General features: G+C 38.6%; 1 protein-coding gene across 4 annotated transcripts in view; it reads right to left on the bottom strand.

The window, feature by feature from the left end:
• Positions 1-24,269, bottom strand: part of Tbc1d8-9 (TBC1 domain family member 8/9) — a 419,649-nt gene that overhangs the window by 150,957 nt on the left and 244,423 nt on the right. For all 4 annotated transcript variants that reach the window (XM_067142224.2, XM_067142225.2, XM_067142226.2 and 1 more), the window contains exon 7: positions 18,762-18,818. In XM_067142224.2, coding sequence (XP_066998325.2) covers positions 18,762-18,818 — 57 coding nt within the window. The remainder of the gene's footprint in view (positions 1-18,761; positions 18,819-24,269) is intronic.

Here is a 24,269-nt window from a genome sequence, read left to right as displayed (position 1 = left end):
CCCCTTCATAACGGACAATTTTTTTTTTTTTCGGTTCCGAAGGTGTCCGTTATAGAGAGGTTTTACTGTATATAAGAAAACATACAGGTCCAATAATTCTGCCTTGAGGAATTCCCCTCTTAATTATTACAGGGTCAGATAAAGCTTTGCCTACTCTAATTTTCTGAGATCTATTTTCTAGAAGTATAGCCACCCATTCAGTCACTCTTTTGTCTAGTGCAACTGCACTCATTTAATCAGTAGTCTCCCATGATCTACCCTATCAAATGCCTTAGATAGTTCAATCGCAATAAAGACCGTCTGACCTCCTGAATTCAGGATATCTACTATACCTTGCTGGAATCCTACAAGTTGAGCTTCAGTGGAATAACCTTCCCTAATCTCGTATTGTCTTCTATCGAGCCAGTCATTAATATCTATTAACTTGACCACGATGTCCACTAATGGCTCGTACTGACTTAATTATAACAGTTAATTGTTACTTATACACACATTTATATAAAAAAACAAGTACATTTCGAGAAAACAAACTGTCTTCTTCAGCTGTGTATATAAGTAAATGATAGTTTAAATAATAATAAATTCTAAATTGTATTGACTAGGTGGAACCTGAACACAATTAACAGTTACCAGTTATTAATTTTGCAAACATGTCTATATATATATATTTTTTTTTTTGCAAGTTGCTTTACTTTACAATGGCGAAAAATGAGAGTATCCTCCTATTCAATACATCATATATTCCATCATTAGACGGAGCAAACAAATTCAGACATGTTTCGGCTCGCTTGAGCCATCTTCAGTGAAAAAAATTAGGGGGGGTTGGAATAATTTACATAATATAAGTTGAAAAAATGCTAAAAAACATAATGAAAGAGCAAATGAAAAAACAAACAAAAGAGAGCCTAGACGGAAACAAAATTAGCACAAATATACAATATTTACATCAATATGCAGAGCAAAAAACAACTTATTGCGACAAAATTCAGTGAAACAGGTGTTAATTTGAAATAATAATTGATACTAAAAACTGCGTTAACCTAAGAAACAAGGGAATGAGAAAACAAATGATGCAGATGGAAATGAATAATAGTAGCACATGGTGAGGTTGTGGACCTCATAGTTTACATTATTGGTTTATAAAAATGACAAAACAGTTTGAAATCGCTGTCAAAATCATCCTAGTGGAAATCCATCAGATCAAATTGGTCAGGAGGAGAGCGGGAGCAAACATTTTTGAGAGAAACCAAGCCTGAATTAACTTGCAGGCGAAAAGCCTGTGACAAGGAGAAAAAAAGAAAAACACCATGAAATTTAAGGCTTTAGAAATAGCAGCATTCTTAATATCTTCTCAATCTAGTGGTCCCTTTCTTCATTATTGTTCCATAATGTTGGCTGGTGTTTTGCCTTATTATAGAGGGGTCGGAAGGGCCGCATATAAAAATATGAGAAGCTGTGTTAGGTAGAAGACAGATGCATAGTAAATTGTAGTAATTTAGTGGAAACCGTCAATGAAGTTCTAATCTGTAATGGAAAAAAATGAGGTTGTATGAGAAACATGGGTTGATAAGTAAAAAGTGTGGAATGGTTGTGAAGAAAGCTTAAACTTACGGTGTGCAGTAGGTGGTTGTCCTCTCTAGTGGCCTGGCTTTCTCAAAGTAACGGTCTCGTTCGCGTGATCGAGTCTATTGTTGGTTCGGCTGTGTTTGCTAGGATGGAAGGAGCGGAGGGGGAAGGGGAGGTGCAGGGCTGGTTTGAGGAAGGGAGGGGTGTTGAGTTGGAGAGATGGAGGTGGGTTTGTTTGGCAAATATAAGGAATGAATGTTTCAAGAGGATGTTAGTTTACTCGCTGACTTCTAAAGCTCGAATGGTGTGGCCTTCTCAAAGTGATGGTCACGGTCGCGTGATCGAGTCTATTGTTGGTTTGGCTGTGTTTGCTAGGTTGGAAGGAGCGGAGGGGGAGGGTTGGTGTGAGGAGGGGGGGGAGTGGTGGTGAGTTGGGGAGATGGAGGTGGGGTTTGTTTGTGTTATGGAAATTCTGACAAATGTATGGAATGAATGTTTCAAGTAGAATGTTCTTTTTCTCGCTGACTTCATTTAAATTGTGAGTGGGCTTCATAAACTGATCTAAATCGATGTGGATGCTCTCGAGAACGTTGAGCAAGGTGCCTTTTTGCTCATAATGCAAGATCTTTAGGTCTTTATCTATTGAAGTGTATTCGTGGCTGGATGCTTTATGGTGTTCGCTCATAGCTGAAAAACGATAATATTTGAGAGCGTTGCGATGTTCGGTGTATCTTATGACAGAATTGCGGCCTGTTTGACCTATGTAGCTGGAATTACAGGATTGGCACTTTAATTTGTAAACTCCGGAGTTCAAATATTTGTTGTTGATGTTGCTATTGTTATTGTTGACAGTGTGTGGATTGAAAATAAGTTTGGAGTTGGTGTGGGAGGTTCTGTAAGCTATTTTGATGCTGTGTTTCTTGAAAATATTAGAAATTTGGTAAATGCTACTATTATTGAAAGTGAATGTGGAAAATTTTTCTTTTGGAGCGGAATCTTTTACTAGGGTAGTCTTGGGTCTGCTTTTGTATCTATTGATGATTCTGCTGATGAAGGTTCTATTGAAACCATTGTGTTCTGCAATGTTGTAGATGGCATTAATTTCTTTTTTGTAATTCTTGCGAGATAAAGGGATAGTTAATGCTCTGAGGATCATGCTATTGTAAGCTGCTTTTTTATGTATGTCTGGGTGCACAGAGGTCTGATGGATGGTATTGATGGTGTGGGTGGGTTTCCTGTATATATTGAAGGATAAAGTGTTGTTGCTGTTGCGCATAATGGTTAAGTCCAGGTAATTAAGGGCTTTATTGTTTTCTGACTCTATGGTGAATTTTATATGTGGGTCAATAGAGTTGAGAAATCCAAGTACTGTATTGCTGTTAGTAACGTGGGAGTCTAAAATAACAAAGGTGTCATCTACAAAGCGTGTCCAGTGTTGAATGCCATTGATCTTGATAATGATGTGAGAATGTTCTAAATGATCAATGTAGATGTCTGCAAGGATTCCTGAAGCTGGTGACCCCATGGGAAGACCTATCTGTTGGTAAATGACATTATTGAAAGTGAAGAAATTGTTGTTCAAAGTAAATTCCAGAATTCGAATAAATTCATCTATTTCGCCTATACTTAAATTGCTGAATTTGGAGAGATTGTTTTTGATCAATTGTATGGTGCTGTTAACGGGAACATTAGCGTACATGTTAGTAATATCAAAAGAATGAAGAGTGTGGTGTTTGGATAAATTGAGAAGGCCACACCATTCGAGCTTTAGAAGTCAGCGAGTAAACTAACATCCTCTTGAAACATTCATTCCTTATATTTGCCAAACAAACCCACCTCCATCTCTCCAACTCAACACCCCTCCCTTCCTCAAACCAGCCCTGCACCTCCCCTTCCCCCTCCGCTCCTTCCATCCTAGCAAACACAGCCGAACCAACAATAGACTCGATCACGCGAACGAGACCGTTACTTTGAGAAAGCCAGGCCACTAGAGAGGACAACCACCTACTGCACACCATAAGTTTAAGCTTTCTTCACAACCATTCCACACTTTTTACTTATCAACCCATGTTTCTCATACAACCTCATTTTTTTCCATTACAGATTAGAACTTCATTGACGGTTTCCACTAAATTACTACAATTTACTATGCATCTGTCTTCTACCTAACACAGCTTCTCATATTTTTATATGCGGCCCTTCCGACCCCTCTATAATAAGGCAAAACACCAGCCAACATTATGAAACAATAATGAAGAAAGGGACCGCTAGATTGAGAAGATATTAAGAATGCTGCTATTTCTAAAGCCTTAAATTTCATGGTGTTTTTTTTTTTTTTTTTCCTCCTTGTCACAGGCTTTTCGCCTGCAGGTTAATTCAGGCTTGGTTTCTCTCAAAAATGTTTGCTCCCGCTCTCCTCCTGACCAATTTGATCTGATGGATTTCCACTAGGATGATTTTGACAGCGATTTCAAACTGTTTTGTCATTTTTATAAACCAATAATGTAAACTATGAGGTCCACAACCTCACCATGTGCTACTATTATTCATTTCCATCTGCATCATTTGTTTTCTCATTCCCTTGTTTCTTAGGTTAACGCAGTTTTTAGTATCAATTATTATTTCAAATTAACACCTGTTTCACTGAATTTTGTCGCAATAAGTTGTTTTTTGCTCTGCATATTGATGTAAATATTGTATATTTGTGCTAATTTTGTTTCCGTCTAGGCTCTCTTTTGTTTGTTTTTTCATTTGCTCTTTCATTATGTTTTTTAGCATTTTTTCAACTTATATTATGTAAATTATTCCAACCCCCCTAATTTTTTTCACTGAAGATGGCTCAAGCGAGCCAAAACATGTCTGAATTTGTTTGCTCCGTCTAATGACGGAATATATGATGTATTGAATAGGAGGATACTCTCATTTTTCACCACTGTAAAGTGAAAACCATCAATACGGAATGATTCTAATATCTTGTAAAGTTGCTTTACGTCGCACCGACACAGATAGGTTTTATGGCAACGATGCAAACATGTCTAATATAATCAGAAAGAAGGCTTTCCCAAAGCTTACATGCAATGCTTGTCAAAATGACTTGGCCTATTATTTTCAGCTTTAATGTCTATCACCCTTTCCTTTATACGTAGGGGCTACTATAGCAACTCTCCATTCATTTGCTATAGCTCATTCATGCAAAGAATAATCAAATAAGTACTTCAGATATGGTACTATATCCCAACCCATTCTTTAGTGTATCCCCAGAAATCTTATCAATTCCAGCTGCTTTTCTAGTTTTCAACTTTTGTATCTTTTCATAAATGGCATTGTTATCATTGGTAAATTTGAATACTTCTTTACTACTAGTTACCTCCTCTATCTGGAGAGTAACCTTGTAACCAACTATCTTTATTTATTTATTTATTTATTTATTTATTATGCCTTTGTAGGTGGCAAAGTTAGGGCTCTTGGCCCTCTCTTACACTTAACCACTGTAGTGATACATCATTGAGAACAGAGTTTGAGTACATAATATTATATAGTAAATAATAACATACACAAAAATACATTACACTTTTCTAACTCACATTCATTCGATCTTCCAGTCATACAAGTTAGTCAGCTGTATTCAGCATGTAGTCTCGGCAAGCAGTCTTAAATTTAAGTAATGAGGTGGAATTTCTGACACTGACAGGCAAGGAATTCCAAAGTCTAGAACCCGCCACAACAAAGGAATTGTTGTACATAGAGGATCGGTGAACAGGAATAGAAAGGGAGGAACCAGAGCGGACTGCTGACTGAATACTTTCGCCTTTTGAAAATCCTCACATACACACTCCCCTTGTTCAATAATGATTCCTGGAATGTCCTTCCTGGAACCTGTTTCTGCCTTAAAATACCTATACATACCCTTCCATTTTTCACTAAAATTTGTATGACTGCCAAATATGCTTGCCATCATGTTATCTTTAGCTGACTTCTTTGCTTGATTCAATTTCTTGGTAAGTTCCTTCAATTTCTCCTTAAAGAGCTCGATAGCTGCAGTCGCTTAAGTGCGGCCAGTATTCGGGAGATAGTGGATTCGAACCCCACTGTCAGCACTCCTGAAGATGGATTTCTGTGGTTTCCCATTTTCACACCAGGCTGTACCTTAATTAAGGCCATGGCCGGTTCCTTCCCATTCCTAGCCATTTCCTGTCCCATCATCGCCATAAGACCTATCCATGTCGGTGTGTCGTAAAAAAACTTGTAAAAAAAATTCTCCTTACTTCCACGGCCATTTCTAAATCTATTTCTTTCCAACTTGCACCTCCTTCTTAGTCTGTTTATTTCTGTGTTATAATATACAGTAGTGGGTCTTTACCCTTTCCTACCACCCTTAAAGGTACAAATCTATTTTCACATTCCTTAACAATTGTTTTAAACCCATCCACAAGTATGTTTAAGTTTTTATTTACTGTTTTCCACCGATCATATTTATTTTTTATGAACTGCCTCATGCCTGTTTTAGCAGCCATATGGTACTGCCTAATAGTCCTATTTTTAAGACCTTCCTTTCTATCATATTTACTTTTAACTATGACAAAAACAGCTTCGTGATTACTAATACCATCTATTACTTTGGTGTCTCTGGTTTTACCAGCACCACGTCAAGAATATTATTTCCTCCAGTTGGTTCCATCACTTTGTGAAACAGCTGTTCTTCCCTCATTAACTTATTTGCCATTGGTTGGTCATGCTTCCTGTCGTTAGCATTACGTTCCCAACTGACATTTGGTAAATTGAGATCACCCGCTACAATCACGTTCCTTTCCATATCCTTTCCCACATAGTTGATTATCTTATCAAATAATTCTGAATCAGCATCAGCACTACCCTTTCCCGATCTGTACTCTCCAAAGACATCAAGTTGCCTATTATCTTTAGAAATGAGCCATATGCCTAGAATTTCATATTTGTCAGCTTTAACTTATCGTAGCTTACAAATTCTTCTTTCACCAGAATGAATACTCCTGCTCCTACCATTCCTATCCTATCTCTACGATACACACTCCAGTTCCATGAGAAAATTTCTGCATCCATTATATCCATTATATCATATCATATCATATCATATCATATCATATTATATCATATCATTATATCATATCCTTTCTTTACAATACTTCTACAGTTCAGCACTAACATTTTTATGTCATCCCTACTTGACTTTCAGATCCCTGTACCCTTATCACCGCTCCCTAGACCATCCTATTTCCCTGAATATGCCTCCCTACAACCCTTCTAAACAAATTTCCTAACTTACAGTACACGTACCACTGTGGTTTAGGTGAAGGCCATCTGAGCGCAGATCCCTATCTCCTACCCACCCATTAGAATCTACAAATCTCGCTCGCACTTTCCCATATAACCACTCCATAGTCTTATTTAAGTCCACAATAAACTTCCAGTCAGTATCCCTCCTACATAGTATTCCATTGATAACAATCTCTGCTTCCTTAAACTTAACCCGTGCTGCATTTACGAGAGCAAATAAAAAAGCGAGTTACACTAGCTCGCCGTGAGTGCACGCTGTGTGTCATGACCATAGCCAATACAGAGCAAGCTACTGTAACTGCTGAAGTCCCATCCTGTTGTGTGTGAAGAACGGGCTAGGCTCAGTGGTGCGTGCAATGATCAGATTTCTATGTGCTAAACGGCTCCATTGCACAGACATTCAACATGAAATTACTGCTGTATATGGCGAGCATGCAATTGTAAAGTGGTGTAAGCAATTTGACGCCAGACCCACGAATCTCACGGAAGAATATCGTGAAGGCAGGCCCACAACGTCCAGTACCATTGCAAATGCTGTCCGTGTGGATGGGATCATTAGAGAAAATCCGAGCATAACACTGCACGAAATTGCCAGCATGCTGAACATTTCGTATGACTGTGTGTTCTCCACTGTTCACCAGCACCTTGTATTTCGTAAACTGTGTCAAAGATGGGTCCCACGTCTGCTCACCGATCTTCACAAGGGACATTTCAAATCGTTACTTTCATTTCTGCAATGGTATTCTGTGGAGGGCAATGAGTTTCTGCAGCAAATCATCACAGGGGATGAAATGTTGGTCCACTTCTTCACCTCCGAAACAAAGAGAACGACAATGGAATGGGTGTACACCACACCGCAACCACAAAAGAAGGTCAAGGCCCAAGCTTCAGCAGCAAAGGTAATGGTGACAGTGTTCATTGACATGGAGGGTGTGGGGCACGTGGAAATTATGTCGAAAGGCACGACAATCAACTCGGCTTCGCATTGTCAAACGATGAACCGGTTGCGTAAGGCAATTAAAGAAAAGCAGCGGGAAAAATTGAGCGCCGGTGTGATTTTGTTGCACGATAACACAACACCTAACACGGCCCACCAAACGTCTGAACTACTGCAGTGATTCAAGTGGGAGGATTCCTTGGACAGCTCATCGCACGAACACATCAATCCTGAACCAACTTCAGATAAAAGTTCGTCTATCGTGTAAGGTCTCTCAGCGGATTGTACGCTACTTTGGACATATAATGCGCCGAGATGGTAGTCTTCAAAAGGTGATTGTTGAGGGCAAAGTCCAGGGAACCAGACAACGAGGACGAATACCAACGCGATGGATTGACATGGTGAACGGCCCCCTACAGTGTTCTCTCAGAGTAACCACATTGAAAGCTTTAGGTAGGTAAGAATGGCAGAGTATGGTTTATCGGCTAGAGGGCTGAATATTATGATAGTCACGATGCCTCAGTCATGAGGCAAAACGAAGAAGAAGAAGAAGAAGAATGGCAACATCATCCATAACAGTCCAGACTTAGCGCCATGCACTTTTTTTCTATTTGCTTTACGTCACACCGACACATGTCTTGTAGCGACGATGGGATGGGAAGGAAGCGGCAGTGGCCTTAAATAAGGTACAGCCCCAGCATTTGCCTGGTGTGAAAATGGGAAACCACGGAAAACCATCTTCAGGGCTGCCGACAGTGGGGTTCGAACCCACTATCTCCCGATTACTGGATACCGGCCGCACTTAAGCGACTGCAGCTATCGAGCTCGGTATGCAATTATCATGTGTTCGGTAAGCTTAAAAAGGATCTCGGAGAAAGACGATTCTGAAACGATGAGGAGGTTAAAGCAGCTGTCTCCAGGTGGTTACATACCGCTGGAGGTGATTTCTACGCATCCAGAATCGAAAGGTTGGTTGTTTACAGTCTCTTGGGGACTATGTGGAAAAGTGAACTTACATTGTATGTTGTCAATGGCCATAACTTGGAAGTGCCACTTACTTTTTTATTTGCCTTCGTACCAGATGCCACACTTCCCCAACTATGTTGGTACTTAAACCTGCTTGCGTTGTTGGTACCATTGTGAAACACTACTGCCGTCTCCGTTCTCTCCTTCTCTTCTACTTTCTTCAATATCTGCCTCAACCTAATTCCTGCATAACACCCTAACCTGGTTACCTTTCCTCCACACACTTTCCCCACATGTCTGAATCCCCCATGACCAGAGCCTCAACCCTACCCACCTCATTTGATCCTCTCCTCTCCTCTCCTGGTCAGCCCTATCTTTCCTGATGGCTGCTGCAGAAGCTACTTCCTCCTCCCTTTTCTCCCTCCCATGACCCTGTTCTATCTGTCTTTTCCTATCCTCTATTGTACATTTCCCTTTCCTACCTTTTCCCTTCCTCCTATTTCCACACTTCTCAGCAACAGTTCCCTGTTCCTCATCTCCCCTCTTTTGTCCTACCTGCAGTGACTCGTACTGATTTCTCACAGACACCCGTCCTGAATTCTGATCCTGAGTAGAGCCTTAAGCCTGCAAAGGACTGTACCTTGTTTGAGAGAGGTCTACCTTCCTTCTTGTCTTCTGAGGGAATCCTAATTATCTCCCTCAAACTCTCCAACTCCTCCCCCATACTCCTTAACCCACTCACTGCCAAACCCGTACATATACGTACTGGTGCAGTGTGTACTTCACCAATCTCATAAATGAACACGATATAGTATCATGTTTCGAGATTCCGTGGAAATGCTCAAAGAAATTCTGTAGGGCAGATATACCACTCCATTTCGCGTGTTTTGAAAGTGATCTGGTGTTATTATTTTCAGCTTCGTTGGAGTGGAACATCCTTCCCGCTAACGTGTACCCATCATGGCGACTTGAAGTATACATTCATCTCTTGTTGACAAAGAAATAGAATTTTTCCTCATAAATAGCAATTCTGGAGAGCTATTTTGATAATGAAGATGGAGAATATCTAGGTGGGGATACTGAACTACAAGAAAGTGCGAGACAAAGTAGGAATGATGAATCTCGTGCAGAATTGTCACCCCTTCCTCAGATAAATTATTTTGTCCCCAAATGTAAATGATTCTGATAATACCAGTTCTTGGATCAACAATTTTATATTTCAGTAATAGTATCACCGAGCGGAGTTGCCGTACGTATTAACGTGCTATGACTACGGAGCCAAGCTTTGCATTCGGAAGGTGAGTGGTTTCGAACCCAACCGTCAGCTGTCTTGAGAATGCTTTTCTTGTGGTTTCCCTTTTGCCTATTCATAAGCCTTAGCCAATTCCTTCCACTTCCTTACCCAGTTTCATTCACCATCATTCATTTCATATTCATTATCTTCTCAACTGAGGTTTGCATCAGAAAATGCATCCGACCATAAAAACAAGCTGTAAAATATAATCTCACTTCATCCTCGACCCGGTATTGGGCTGCACGGCTAAGGGGACGATATGCATTCCATTAATAGTATCAGTAAAAATGTATCTGTAAAAGTGCTTCTTCCTTTTTTTAAATCCGGCCCAGGGGGTTCGCCTGGTCATCAAAACTTGGCAGTGAAAAGATTAATGCCTGGCCACACCCACAGTTCCTACACTTGCACTCCTTAGCCATTCTTTACAGAATAATGAAAAGGAAAAAGAACTTATTCTGTGCACACAAAAAATGAGAGGAAAGAATAATTGTCTAGGATAGTACACAAGGAACACACGACAATAAGGTAATTAATATACTGGTACACTACAATATTACTTAGTTGTACTACATTTTTATCCTACAACAACCTAATAGGATAAACTGTCGTTACTTACTGAATACCAAAAGGAATACACAACAATTACACAATTCTAAACTGCAGTTAAACCTATCCTAATTACAACAGAATTCTAGTAACAGGGTTTCTAGAGATACTTCTAATACAAAAATATTTTACAATAAGAGAATAAGCATGCTAGTTGTCATTAGTTGTACCTGTTTTTATCTTGTTTTATAGTTGTTTTTAACTTCTGTAAATGTTAATAACTTTTCCTATGCATTAAATTTTAATTTTATTAATTGCTAACCCATTTCAGGTTACAATCTTCATCAAGAAGACCTTTCCTGAGGAAGAAGCAGTTCCAAGGCAATTGTAACTAACAGTCAGTTCTGCTTCCCATTTTCAATATCGAGAGATCTTGAATGGGAAGTGTAGGATACAAAGACTTTTATCCAACTGGTGACAAAGAGAATACAGGACTAATCTCTTCAAAAAAATATTTTGAAGCCTTTCTACACCTCAATTTACGTTCCTATTTTAAATTTTGGTTGTTAATACAATGGGGGAAGGGGAGGGATCACTCATCAGTTGACTTTGATGATCACTCACAACAGAACTATTATAAAACATCTCTATAACGCTATATTACAGGCTTGCTTTCAAAGTATGGATATTTTTCTTTTCTGCAGCTCTCAGAGAAAATTATTTTTATAATAGTTCTTTTTTTCAGACAGACTCTACTGTACTGAGATGAGAGTAGGAGGAGACAATGCACTTTTCCTATAAACATATAATATTTGGTGTGCTTTTGGAGGAAAGAGCCAGCCTCTGGACTGAATACTTAACAGACAGACAGATGATTAGAGTAATTGAGAAAATTCATGTTCAGTTTGATTTTAGAATAAAACCAAACTGATTCCAACAAGTCACAATCCTGTACAATAACAACCAAACACTAGTGTGACTAACAGTCAAATCTAAATACTGGATCCTCAGATCAATAGAATATCTTACTGGATATTGTGCCATGTGCTGCGAGTGTTTAATTCTCTGCTACAGACTTGGCCTACTTTAAATTCAAGATAGTGTAAAATTATAATTGTCCGAACTCGCAGGACCCACTGTACGTGTCAAATTTTCTACAGCGTGGTTTGATTGTACAAATCTACAAGCTTTGAGAAAGGATCAAGGACAAAGTGACCAGCATCAAACTAAAATATTTAAAAGGATTGGATTAAATAAATGAACTTGTGCTTTTTCCACTGTGGTGTTTCCAGTCTCCCCCTTTCGGGAAGCACGCTGTGATGTGAGAGCATTCTGATTTTTGGAATCCGGCCGTACGGACACGTTATCCGTTTCCTCCTTGCTCATGACGGACTTTGCATCTCTTGGGGTAAGCTACTTGTAATCTTTGACTTAATAGAATTTCAATGCTATTTTCCACAACTTTACCAATTGTTTTATTTAACCTAAAAATGGGATAATTTGCCAATCATTCCAATCACAACTTTGTCTTGAGGCAACTTTTCTTTAACACTCTGTAACTTTAATCCTTAATTATCCACAAAGCTTGTCCTTATGTAGTTCTGTGTAAAATATCGAAAGTTTCATTTATTATTTTTCCACCAGGAAGGAATTACCCTTTTATCTCACAATTTCATTAATTTCCACATTCTTTAAATATGTAAACTTTATTCTACTCTTGGAACATGAAATGTAGATATGGGACTAGGCCACTGTAAATTGATGTGTAAACATTGAAGTAGGTTGTCATCAACCGCGACCAAATAGCGAACTCTTTGTAAATATAAGTTAATGTTAACATGAATTCTTTGTTTGTAACTTTTATGTTTTACGGTTAGGTCCTTGTGTCTTACACAGATTTCCTTTGTAAAGTAAGTTATGTTTCTACCATATGTACAGCTTCTCTATCTATTTATTTTGTGGTCCTTTCTTTTACTGTGTCCAGTTGTTGAGGAATGTGAAAAAGGTTTGTACCTTTAAAGGTGATAAGGAATGGTAAAGATCCACTATATTATAACACAGAAGTAAAGAGACTGATGATGATGATGCTTGCTGTTTAAAGGGGCCTAACATCTGAGGTCATCGGCCCAGTAAAGAGACTATGAAAGAGGTGCAGGTTGGAAAGAAATAGAGTTAGAAATGGCTGTGGAAGTAAGGAGAAATTGAAGGAACTTACTAGGAAATTGAATCTAGCAAAGAAGTCAGCTAAGGATAACATGATGGCAAGCATAATTGGCAGTCATACAAATTTTAGTGAAAAAAAATGGAAGGATATGTATAGGTACTTTTAGGCAGAAAACAGGTTCCAAGAAGGACATTCCAGGAATCATTAATGAACAAGGGGAGGATCTTCACTCAGCAGTATGTAAAGATTGTTGGTTACAAGGATAAGATTTCTGGGGATAAACTAAAGACAATGGGTTGGGATATAGTACCATATCTGAAGTACTTATCTGATTATTGTTTGGTTGAAGGAGCTATACCAAATGAATGGAGAGTTGCTATAGTAGCCCCTGTGTATAAAGGAAAGGGTGATAGACATAAAGCTGAAAATTACAGACCAGTCAGTTTGACATGCATTGCATGTAAGCTTTGGGAAAGCATTCTTTCTGATTATATAAGACGTGTTTGCCAAATTAATAACTGGTTTGATAGAAGGCAGTTTGGGCTTAGGAAAGGTTATTCCACTGAATCTCATCTTGTAGGATTCCAGCAAAATATAGCAGTTATCCTGAATTCAGGAGGTCAAATCGACTGTATCGTGACTGACCTATCTAAGGCATTTGATAGGGTAGATCATGGGAGACTACTGGCAAAAATGAGTGTAACTGGACTAGAAAAAAGAGTGACTGAATGGGTGGCTATATTTCTATAAAATAGAACTCAGAGAATTAGAGCAGGCGAATTCCTCAAGGCAGTATTATTGGACCTTTATGTTTTCTTATATATATCAATGATATGTGTAAAGAAGTGGAATCAGAGATAAGACTTTTAGCAGATGATGTTATTCTGTACAGAGTAATAAATAAGTTACAAGACTGTGAGCAACTGCAAAATTACCTCGATAACTCAATAATGTTGTGAAATGGACAGTAGGCAATGGTATGAGGATTTTATTTTTGCTAGTGGCTTTACGTCGCACCGACACAGATAGGTCTTATGGTGGCGATGGGATAGGAAAGGCCTAGGAGTGGGAAGGAAGTGGTAGTGGCCTTAATTAAGTTACAGCCCCAGCATTTGCCTGGTGTGAAAATGGGAATGGGTATGAGGATAAACAGGGTTAAAAGTCAGGTTGTGAGTTTCACAAATAGGAAAAGTCCTCTCAGTTTTAATTACTGCATTGATCGGGTGAAAGTTCCTTCTGGGAATCATTGTAAGTACCTAGGTCTTAATATAAGGAAAGATCTTCATTGGGGTGATCACATAAATATGATTGTAAATAAAGGGTACAGATCTCTGTATATGGTTATGAGGGTACTGAGGGGTTGTAGTAAGGATGTAAAGGAGAGGGCATATAATTCTCTGGTAAGACCCCCAACTAGAGTATGGTTCCAGTGTATGGGACCCTCACCAGGATTATTTGATTCAAGAACTGGAAAAAATCCAAAGAAAAGCAGCTCGATTTGTTCTGGGTGATTTCCGACAAAAGAGTAGCGTTACAAAAATGTTGCAAAGTTTGGGCTGGGAAGACTTGGGAGAAAGGAGACGAGCTGTTAGACTAAGTGGTATGTTCCTAGCTGTCAGTGGAGAGATGGAGTGGAATGGCATTAGTGGACGAATAAGTTTGAGTGGTGTCTTTAAAAGTAGGAAGGATCACAATATGAAGATAAAGCTGGAATTTAAGAGGACAAATTGGGGCAAATATTTCTTTATAGGAAGGGGAGTTAGGGATTGGAATAACTTACCAAGGGAGATGTTAAATAAATTTCCAATTTCTTTGCAATCATTTAAGAAAAGGCTAGGAAAACAACAGATAGGGTATCTGCCACCTGGGCAACTGCCCTAAATGTAGATCAGTATTGATTGATTGATTGATTGATTGATTGATTGATTGATCTCTGATAAATACTGAGAACTTTATGAAATAGTAAATGTTTTCCTCTGAAGACCTGCTTATTAGCACACTCTTGGGACCAAAGCCATTGAGAATGTTTATATTTGGTTGTTGGTAAACCAATCTATATTCTGTTGTTTATTTTTATTTCACTGCCACTTAATCTATCCACCTGTCGCAACTTATCACAGCCTTCGATATTTACATTATTTGGTCCAATCAAAATGCTGGATTATTCTGCCATCTTCCCATATGGCCTGATAAGTCTGATCTTGCTGTGTGGATCTTGACAGAGGATAGAGAGGCTCTCCTCAGGAGATGGGAGGCAGGGGTCAGGATGAGGGAATTCTCTATAAACGAGATATGGTGGAATATTAATTAAGTGAAGTTTCTCACTTAGTTTACAAAAGGGGTATATTTATTACCCCACCTATTCAATACAAAACTGAGTATGCCACTTTCACATATAGTAGCCCAGTTGTTCACCAAATTGCTAACATTCTCAACTAATATAATATGAGCATAGCCTTTAGAACAACCAACACAACACAAAATATATTTTTCAATTATAATAAAATAAATAAATAAATAAATAAATAATAATAATAATAATAATAATAATAATAATAATAATAATAATAATAATAATAATAATAATAATAATAATAATAATAAATATTCAGGCTCAGGGGTCTACAGGTTAACATGTTCCCAGTGTGGACTTTCATATGTTGGACAGACTGGACGAAGCTTCTTTATAAGGTACATGGAACACTTCAATGCAGAAAAGCACATTAAATATTCGGCAATGAGCACGCACATGAAGGAAACTTTTTTGCTAGTTGTTTTACATCGCACCGACACAGATAGGTCTTACTGCGACGATGGGACAGGAAAGGGCTAGGAGTGGGAAGGAAGCGGCCGTGGCCTTAATTAAGGTACAGCCCCAGCATTTGCCTGGTGTGAAAATGGGAAACCACGGAAAACCATTTTCAGGGCTGCCGACAGTGGGGTTCGAACCTACTATCTCCCGAATACTGGATACTGGCCGCACTTAAGCGACTGCAGCTATCGAGCTCGGTCATGAAGGAAACAGGTCATCGTTTTACTTCAGTAGAAAAGGACCTCACAATAATCAGAAATACAAACAAAGGTAGACTTTTAAATGAATTAGAGAATATATATTTTTCTGGACAAAACATATAATAAAGATCGAAACCTTAACGATCATACGGAAGTCAAGGGTCCCTTTTATACTTTAATGCCTAAGGTATTAAAAACAGTCAATCCAAATCAGAACAGAGTCCCACGAATATTTAAATCCTTTGAATCAAAAACTCCCCTTATCTCATCGTATACTAAGCCTGCACTTGCCCCTCCAAACAATCCCCCCCCCCCCCCACATTAACATCTAAATGTGATGCTCCGCCTACCTCCGCTTCCCCTCAACATTTCCCTCCTCCTCTACTGCATCCATGCAACACGAGGAGTAGGAACCACAGACAGACCAACGCTGCTAATACACAAAGATAGACATAGTTATGGCAAATGAGTTAGGACCTGTTTTACATAAAACATAACTCTTGGATATCAACATACGATTTGAACACACACCATCAAACACGTCTTTCTTTTTGTTTCTTTACAGTATAACCACATACTTTTCCACGATGTTCTACATCTTCTAGAGGGACTACACTTTCACGAGACAGTCAAACATACCTGTCAAATACCAGATATACTCGTCTCAAAGCAGCTTCAACCAGCACATCAACATCTTTTTTGCATTCGTTATATTACGATATATTTCGATAATTTATGGATCAACCAACTTAATAATTTAAAACATTTGCCTTTTCTCCTGGCCAATATTCCTTAGCTCCTGTTCGCAAAAATATACAAAATCCAACCTCAACGTTTCAACCAATCTAGTCTATTGAAGACTTGTATTGACAATTGCCTCAAGCTAACATGTGCTTGAATTTTCTTATGAAGATGATCCACTTCAATGCCAGACAAGAGTTGTTTTTAGAATTTTATATGACAAATTTTCTTTTGAACAAAGATTTTTAAATTGTTTAAATGATTTTAACATGTGTTGTATATGTCATGTCTCAACATCATATTTTATAACTACTATTCCTTAGTGTATATAACCTTAAGAAATCGCAGCTCAATTTTTATAAATTATAAATGTCAATGTCCTCTAAATAATGTTTGTTTTAAGATTAAATAAGGCTGATGATGTCCAAAAAAAGAAGAGCGAAACATGTTAAAAAAAAAAAATTAATTGTATTGAATAGGTGGGGTAATTTACTCCTTTTGTAAACTAAGTGAGATCGCTGTTTTCAATACGGAACAAAAATGAGAGTGATGGTTTGTAAGTGAAGTTTAGCGAAGATTTCTTTAGCATGCAAAAGTTAGGTGATGTAGGGCTTCCTCTCTTATTTTAAGGTAATGTAGGTTCATCTGGGCAGACTTCAGACTTAAACAATATTCCCTAATGGAACTAGTTTAAATGTAAAAGAGCATGAGTGATTACCCTCGTAAAAAAAAAACACCAACAAAATTGAATTGGGTGACTGAGTTTTTCTTATCTTTCTAAATTTACCTCTTGCTTTTCAGCTTTAATGTTCTACTACTTAGTCACCTCGTAGCATGGGCTTAGCCTTTGTATCATCGGACCTTATGCCTAGTTTTGTATTTTCTGTAACTTAAATTTTGGGAGTGATTCATTTTCCACCTCTTCGATTTTGGTCGTCGGCCTTTTGTAAGTGTAACAAGTTTTGTTTTTTTTCCATTTCATGGCCAAGTAGCCTCATGCCTCTGAAAGTTCTATTCTTTCGAGGGTAACATAGCTATTAAGCAAACAAATTGGTATGGCAGTGTAATCACTGTTTTGGTAGTTTGTATTACTAAGGTGACCTAAATGTAATTTTCATAACCCACAATAAGGTAATTTTGTACAATTATGTAATGTGGTTGTGAAAATATTGAGGCTAGCCTTGGTAAAAGACTTCAAACTTTATAAAACCTAACTGTATTATTTTGAATGGGAGTTACCTGCCCTACTGACGGTATCATGTATGAGCTACTGTGCTCACTCTTTTTAATGTAGTTTCTATATTGTAAATACTGAGCTTCCTGCACTCCCTAAAACCTTTTTAACTTGTCGTTCTTGGGTTAAATCTTTCAATCCATTTTGTTAGAGTAACTTATCTGTGCTTTGTCCAGCCACATACTCCTCACGCTTCCTTACCTTTGCTGACCATGGAAAACCCCGGAACAATTATTATTAATTTTCGTGAATCTATCTTAAATTTGAATATGTTAAATAAATTGTCCTCTTACAAACATTCTTTTCAATTTGTTTTATGTCATACGGACGCAGATAGGTCTTCTGGTGACAATGGAATGGGAAACGCCTAGGAGAGGGAAGGAGGCAGCCGTGACCTTAATTAAGGTGCAGTTCCAATTTACGTGGTGTGAAAATAGGAAACCATGGAAAAACATCTTCAGGACTGCTGACAGTGGGGTTCCTGGATGCAAGCTCACAGCTGCATGCCCCTAAACGTACGGCCAACTCGCCCGGTCTTACAAAAAACTATCATCCAAAAAAGTTTATCTTCCCACTCCTCGTAGGGTCCATTCTGCTTTCCACATCCTTGATCTTTTGTTGTCATTGCTTGTACCTGATTTTGTGTGTCTTAATTCTGTTTGTTCTTACTGAAAATTTTTCATGTTCTAATTCCTCCTTACCTTAATCTTGGTAACTGCTTAGAGATTGCGACTGATCTGATCTAATGAAATGTAGGGCTTTAAAGGTGTTCACTATCAATCGCACCTCTTTAACAACTATTCACAAGAAATGTTACTAACTTGACGTCATTCAAAGGAAGGAAAACACTTGAGTACGATTAATTTTAAAAGAATTCACATATAAAAATGATAATAAGTTACTGATTATGTCAAGAAGCAATGTATAACATAACATTGAAACCATCACTATAGCATTTTAAACTTTTGTGTTTGGCAATGATACTCACCTCAATTTGTTCAACAGGTCTCGGTCTGCGCAGAAACCACCTTTGTCATCAATTAGCCTGTGAACACAAAAATGCAGAAATATGACACAGCAGCCACAACATATGTAATTCACTTCTGTTTGGCAGAAATGACACCAATCAGTATTTTCATAATTTGCCTAAAAAGTTAAACTACATGTAATTAAAACTATGCTGTTTTAATGCCTAGTAAATATACGACCCACTAACTACTTTCATGGATTTTGGAGATACAGAGGTGTCAGAATTTTGTCCTGCAGGAGTTATTTTTTGTTGCCAGTAAATGTGATGAAACGGGAATGCCCTGCGAGCATTCGCGTTCATGTGTTTCTTGAGAAGAACGTACTAACACCCGACTGTATGGATTCAAAATGAGCGCCGAGCGCGCAGGCATTATGGGGGACAGCATGCAAGCAAGCGCTGCTACAGAGTGCGAGTCAAGGCCAAGTGACATCACACCGAACGTTCTATTAGATTCTATGGCATTTCATCATGATCGAAAGGTTAAACCGTAATTTTGAGAATGTCACCTTGTAGGCCTGGACAATAAATGCTACTACCCAAAATTTCATTAAAATCGGCGGAATTTTTTTTAGAAGCTCTTATTTCCAGTCTCGCCGTCTGATCTTGAGCAATATAAGGGGGTCGCCAGCCTCGAGAAGATCAGAGTGTGTCAGTGTGTCACAGTGTGTGTCACAGTACTTCGTCATGAACCAGTCGTCTCGTTGATGTGATATAGTTCGTTACTCTGTCCGGCTAAAGACCGGGGTTTGAAAGTACGTAATACGAGTGTTGAAAGCCTTCTCTGTGGACTCTAACTTTGCGTGTAAGCGAAAGCTTATTCACTGATAATATTGGTCTGTCGAGCCGAGCAACATTATTTCGTTTTGTGAATTGCGTAATTGAAGAGACTGTACAGTAATAACATGATATTTTGAAACTGTGCTTAAAGGACTTAGGACATAAACACTGTGCTTTAGTTGTTTCCTCTACAAGAGACTGTGTTAGGCTATTTCATAAAATTGTGTCCCAGTGAAAGTACAATTCTTTTTATGGACAGTGTCAATTTGTTTCATATAAAGGACAGTGCCAACCTTCCTTTTAAAGACTGTGTCAATTCACCCCATGAAAAATCAGTGTCGACATTTACTCTCTTAAGACTGTGCCAACCTTCATTTTCAAAAGACTGTGTCAATCTATTTCACAGAACTGTGCTAACATTTACTTTCATAAAACTGTGCCGATATTTCCTTTCAAGGACTGTGCTGATTCGTGAAATACGGTACCTTTATTTCTTTTCAAGGGACTATGTTAATTCCCCTCATAAAGACTGTGTCTACATTTACGTGTAATATTGTGCCTCAGTGGAAAATTTACCTCTGAGAAATTACATGATTTTTGTTAAGAGTGAGTCGTAACAGAACTTGGTTCTCCTTCAAAAGACTGTGTCAGAAACTATTTTTCTGTCTTCGCAGAAACTTTAATTTATTTCTACGTGTATGTGGGCTAGAACATTGCATGTACTCACTACAAACAGTGCAGAGACTGTGTCAAAAGGACTTAATTTATTTTCTTTTGCACTGAGATTACGTGAGGTGCCAAACCATCGTATCTCAGAAAGTTCCAGATTATTTCTTCGCCTATCACTTCAAGTTCGATAGTGACTATTTCACAAACAATATTAATCATTCTCACAGAACTGTGATTTTGAATTCATCTCTTTTTTCAAACGTGCGTCCAACACCATTTATAGTGGAACTTATTTGGCCAGTAAACAGTGTCTCGCCATAATTTGCAGTGCAGTGCGGTAGAGAAGTGTCGTATCAGATTCTCTTGACATTCTGTGCGAAAGTTTTACTTTTCTCTGCTCCTTTCATGGGACTTAGAGGAATACAAAGCAAAACAACTATTCCACGCTGCACTATCGTCAGACGACCGCCCCAGTTTCGAGTCTCCTTCAACATCAAGGGCTAACAACCGCCGTGGGACGATGCCGACACCGCAGAACTACGCCTTCTCCACATTTTCGAGGACATTCAAACCATTCGTCTGTAAAAGGTGATATAATTTCCATGCATTTTTCTGAATAACCTACAAGTTCCACTTTAAATATGAACTCATTTCACTACCCTTCTCTCGTACTCTGTAAAGCATGAACCGTACACGCCTTGGCGTTATCCATGCTCTCCACAAAGCTGAAGTACGGGCGTTCCTGTTTCAGTACCAACATGAGGCTGATGGATATGAGCACCTTCAACACCACCAGACTGAGTTAGGATCGAACCTGCCAACCGCCCTACCATGTGAATTACTCTTTCCACTCTGATGTCAACAATCCGACATATGTTGCTGCGGCTCCAATGTCGATAATAAGATGGTATTGTATGTTCCTGTTATTTGGTGTTACCTGGTGGCCAGTTTGTGAACCCTTTATTGTAAGTCTTCTTTCTAGTAGGCCTATTTACTTTTATGCTTCCTGAGTGTGTATTCCTTTGTTCCAAATATTATGTGCCTTTCTCACAATTTTTTGCTAAAGGAATGCATTCGTCAGGCAGAACACGAACACGCTAGAAGTCATGGATATAAATGTTTACATATTATATGAACTTCTGTTCTGTTTTCTAGAAAAATGAACATTTTTTATGTTTTATGGTGTCTTTTATCTCTCAACATGAGCAAGAGGAAAGGCAGCTTCTCAACTGTTCTTATGTAGGCTGAGCTGACCTCAAAAGCAGGAAAAAATCCCTGGCCTGGCCAAGAATCGAACCCAACACCTCTGGGTAAGAGACAGGCTCTCTATCCCCAGACTGCAGGGCTGGCAATAAAAATTACTCTCGAATGAAACAGAGAACATAGAGACATTACAAGACCCAGGGAAGTATGTTTTCCATTTGTCTAAAATTGTAGCATAAATTGTGGAAAGCGACTGGACTGGGCTAACGGAGAAGTTACAAATGTGACTGCAGTGCAAAGTGTTACACTCCCATGTTTCAAATGTGTTATACACACACAACCCAGCTACCATTCTAACAAAAGACAAACCGTATGTTTTCCTTTCCATGCATAGCATCCTGGATTCACATCTAAATAAATAATAAATTTAACTTTTCAAAGAATCTAATTATTATAATATTATTATTAGCCAACCTTCTGGATATCAAGAAAGCATTTGATGCAGTGAATAGAGAGAAGGTGTGGGAAGCACTGAAAAAAATTGGAATACAGGATGACATGATACACCGGATCAAGAATTTGTATGAAGATACCCGAAGTAAAGTCAAAACATCTGTAGGAATGACTGAAACCTTTGATATAAAATCTGGGTTAAGACAGGTTGGTGTTCTGTCTCCTCTTCTTTTCATCACTGTGATGAACGAGATCCAGAGAAAAGTGAGGTTATGGTCATGAAGAGATACAGGCAACCAATGGGACACATTGAAATGGAGGGGAAACAGCTACAGATGAACCATCAATTCAAATATCTTGGAAGTGTTATCTCTGATACTGGTTCTATACATAAGGAAATTTCCCACAGAATTCAGGCAGGTAGCAACTTTTACAAAATAGTTAAAGACATAATATGGAACAAGAAAATACCAACAAAATGTAAGAGAGTCATATATGAAACTTATTACGTACCAATCCTGACCTATGGTTGCGAAACATGGACCATGAGAAACAAAGATGTTGGCAGAATCCAGGCAGCAGAAATGAAATTTGTCCATAGCATGATCGGCAAAACACGGAGGGACAGAGTCCGTAATGAGGAAATCCGCAAGCAGGCTCAAGTTGTAAGACTGCAGGACAAAATAACAGTGCAGCAACTGAGATGGTATGGACATATGCGACGCATGGGTGATAACAGATTACCAAAAAAAATGTACGATCTAAAACTTGAAGACAAAAGACCTAGAGGGCGACCAAGACTCAGGTACAAGGACATGGTGAAGATTGACATTCAACAGAGAGGACATACTTTGGAAAGCACTGAAGAAGGAGAGAAGTTCAGGGACCGCAACTGGTGGAGAAGCCTAGTTTACCGACCCATCGCTTAAGATGGAACGACGTGGGATATGTGTGTATGTATATCTTGGTTAAGCGAGCTCCTTAATTTCTGAAATTTCTTTCGCTTGACGCATTGAGGGCTGGAATAGACAATATTTTCTTCACTAGCAGAGTGAGTCTTGGATATTATGTGCTGTTATTTCTTCACTATGCAAGAGGATCATCATCAGAGAGGCGATCTCTTAATAAATAAATTTTTGTAGTAAGAATATCAGCCATGTTTATTCGTCCATAGCTTGCACCAACATTAACTCATATTTTACATAGGTCTAAGAACCTCTTCCCGAAACAACCGTAATGGGACAGAGATCTGTTGCACACGTTTTGACGCACTTCTCTGTAATGTGTTGTTTGATATTATGTGGTACTGTATCTGACGGACACGCTGTATTCTGTAGTAGATGCAAACGTCAGCAAGAAAGCACAACTTTTACATGGCACATATTCTGCATGTTCACTATTCGCAGTTGTCACTAGCAAGAAGTATTCCCACACTAAGCTCTTCACCCTTTCTTAACCCATATGTGCCCACTGTCGACATTTGTCGACGTTAATGTCTGAATATTGTCGATCTTATATTGGTAAACCTGAATAATATTTTTGAGGTGCACTGTTTACAGTTCATAGTTTGATACTCACTGCACAGCACGAAAACAAGAATCACTCGTTATATTGTGGCTGCGTGTGAAATATCATTCCGTATACACTCAAGAGGATGACGCTTCCGATGCGGTGAGTAATATTTTCTTATAATATTGTTACAGTTGAAAGTAAGATCGGAATGTTGTGGTAAACGTAATAACGAAACAGGCCTTTAACAGATTTTGAATTCATTTGTGGCTGATTTATAGTTGCTTTTGTCTAGCAGAGCAAAAAATTTCCACGTCGACAGTGGGCGTGAATGGGACTGCCTCAGTACTGATATACAATTTTCATTTATTCTTCTCAGAGTGACCGTCGAGCAGATCGTAATCATCCTAGAAGAATCACAAAACATCCTAGATGCTAATATATACATAGAACAACCTGAAAATGCTTTCCATAGTGACAGGGATGGCGATGATGATGAGTCTTGTGCAGATATTTACAGACTCTCTGGTAATCAACTCCGGGCTGATGCTGAACTAGTGTGTACAAAAATAAGTGAAAATGGTACAATGGTAATGCTAAAATGAAATACATAACAGTAATTCAGCCAGCATGTATAATTCTGCATAATATGCACACGGGGAGCGTCGATCAATTGGATCAAAATGTATCTTGTTACCGCATCAGCATCAAAAACAAGAAATGGTACTGGCCTCTAATTGTGTTCCTTCTGAACGTCTCCATGGACAATGCATGGCAACTTCACCGTTTGACCCCAATTTAGACCTTCTCGGCTTCACATGCTACATCGTTAGGACATATATCCTATCTCCTGCC

The sequence above is a fragment of the Anabrus simplex genome, chromosome 2 (assembly GCF_040414725.1).
Source record: "Anabrus simplex isolate iqAnaSimp1 chromosome 2, ASM4041472v1, whole genome shotgun sequence".
Taxonomy (NCBI): Eukaryota; Metazoa; Arthropoda; class Insecta; order Orthoptera; family Tettigoniidae; genus Anabrus; species Anabrus simplex.
The sequence above is the reverse complement of the archived record's forward strand: the minus strand, read 5'-3'. Positions and strand labels throughout refer to the sequence as shown.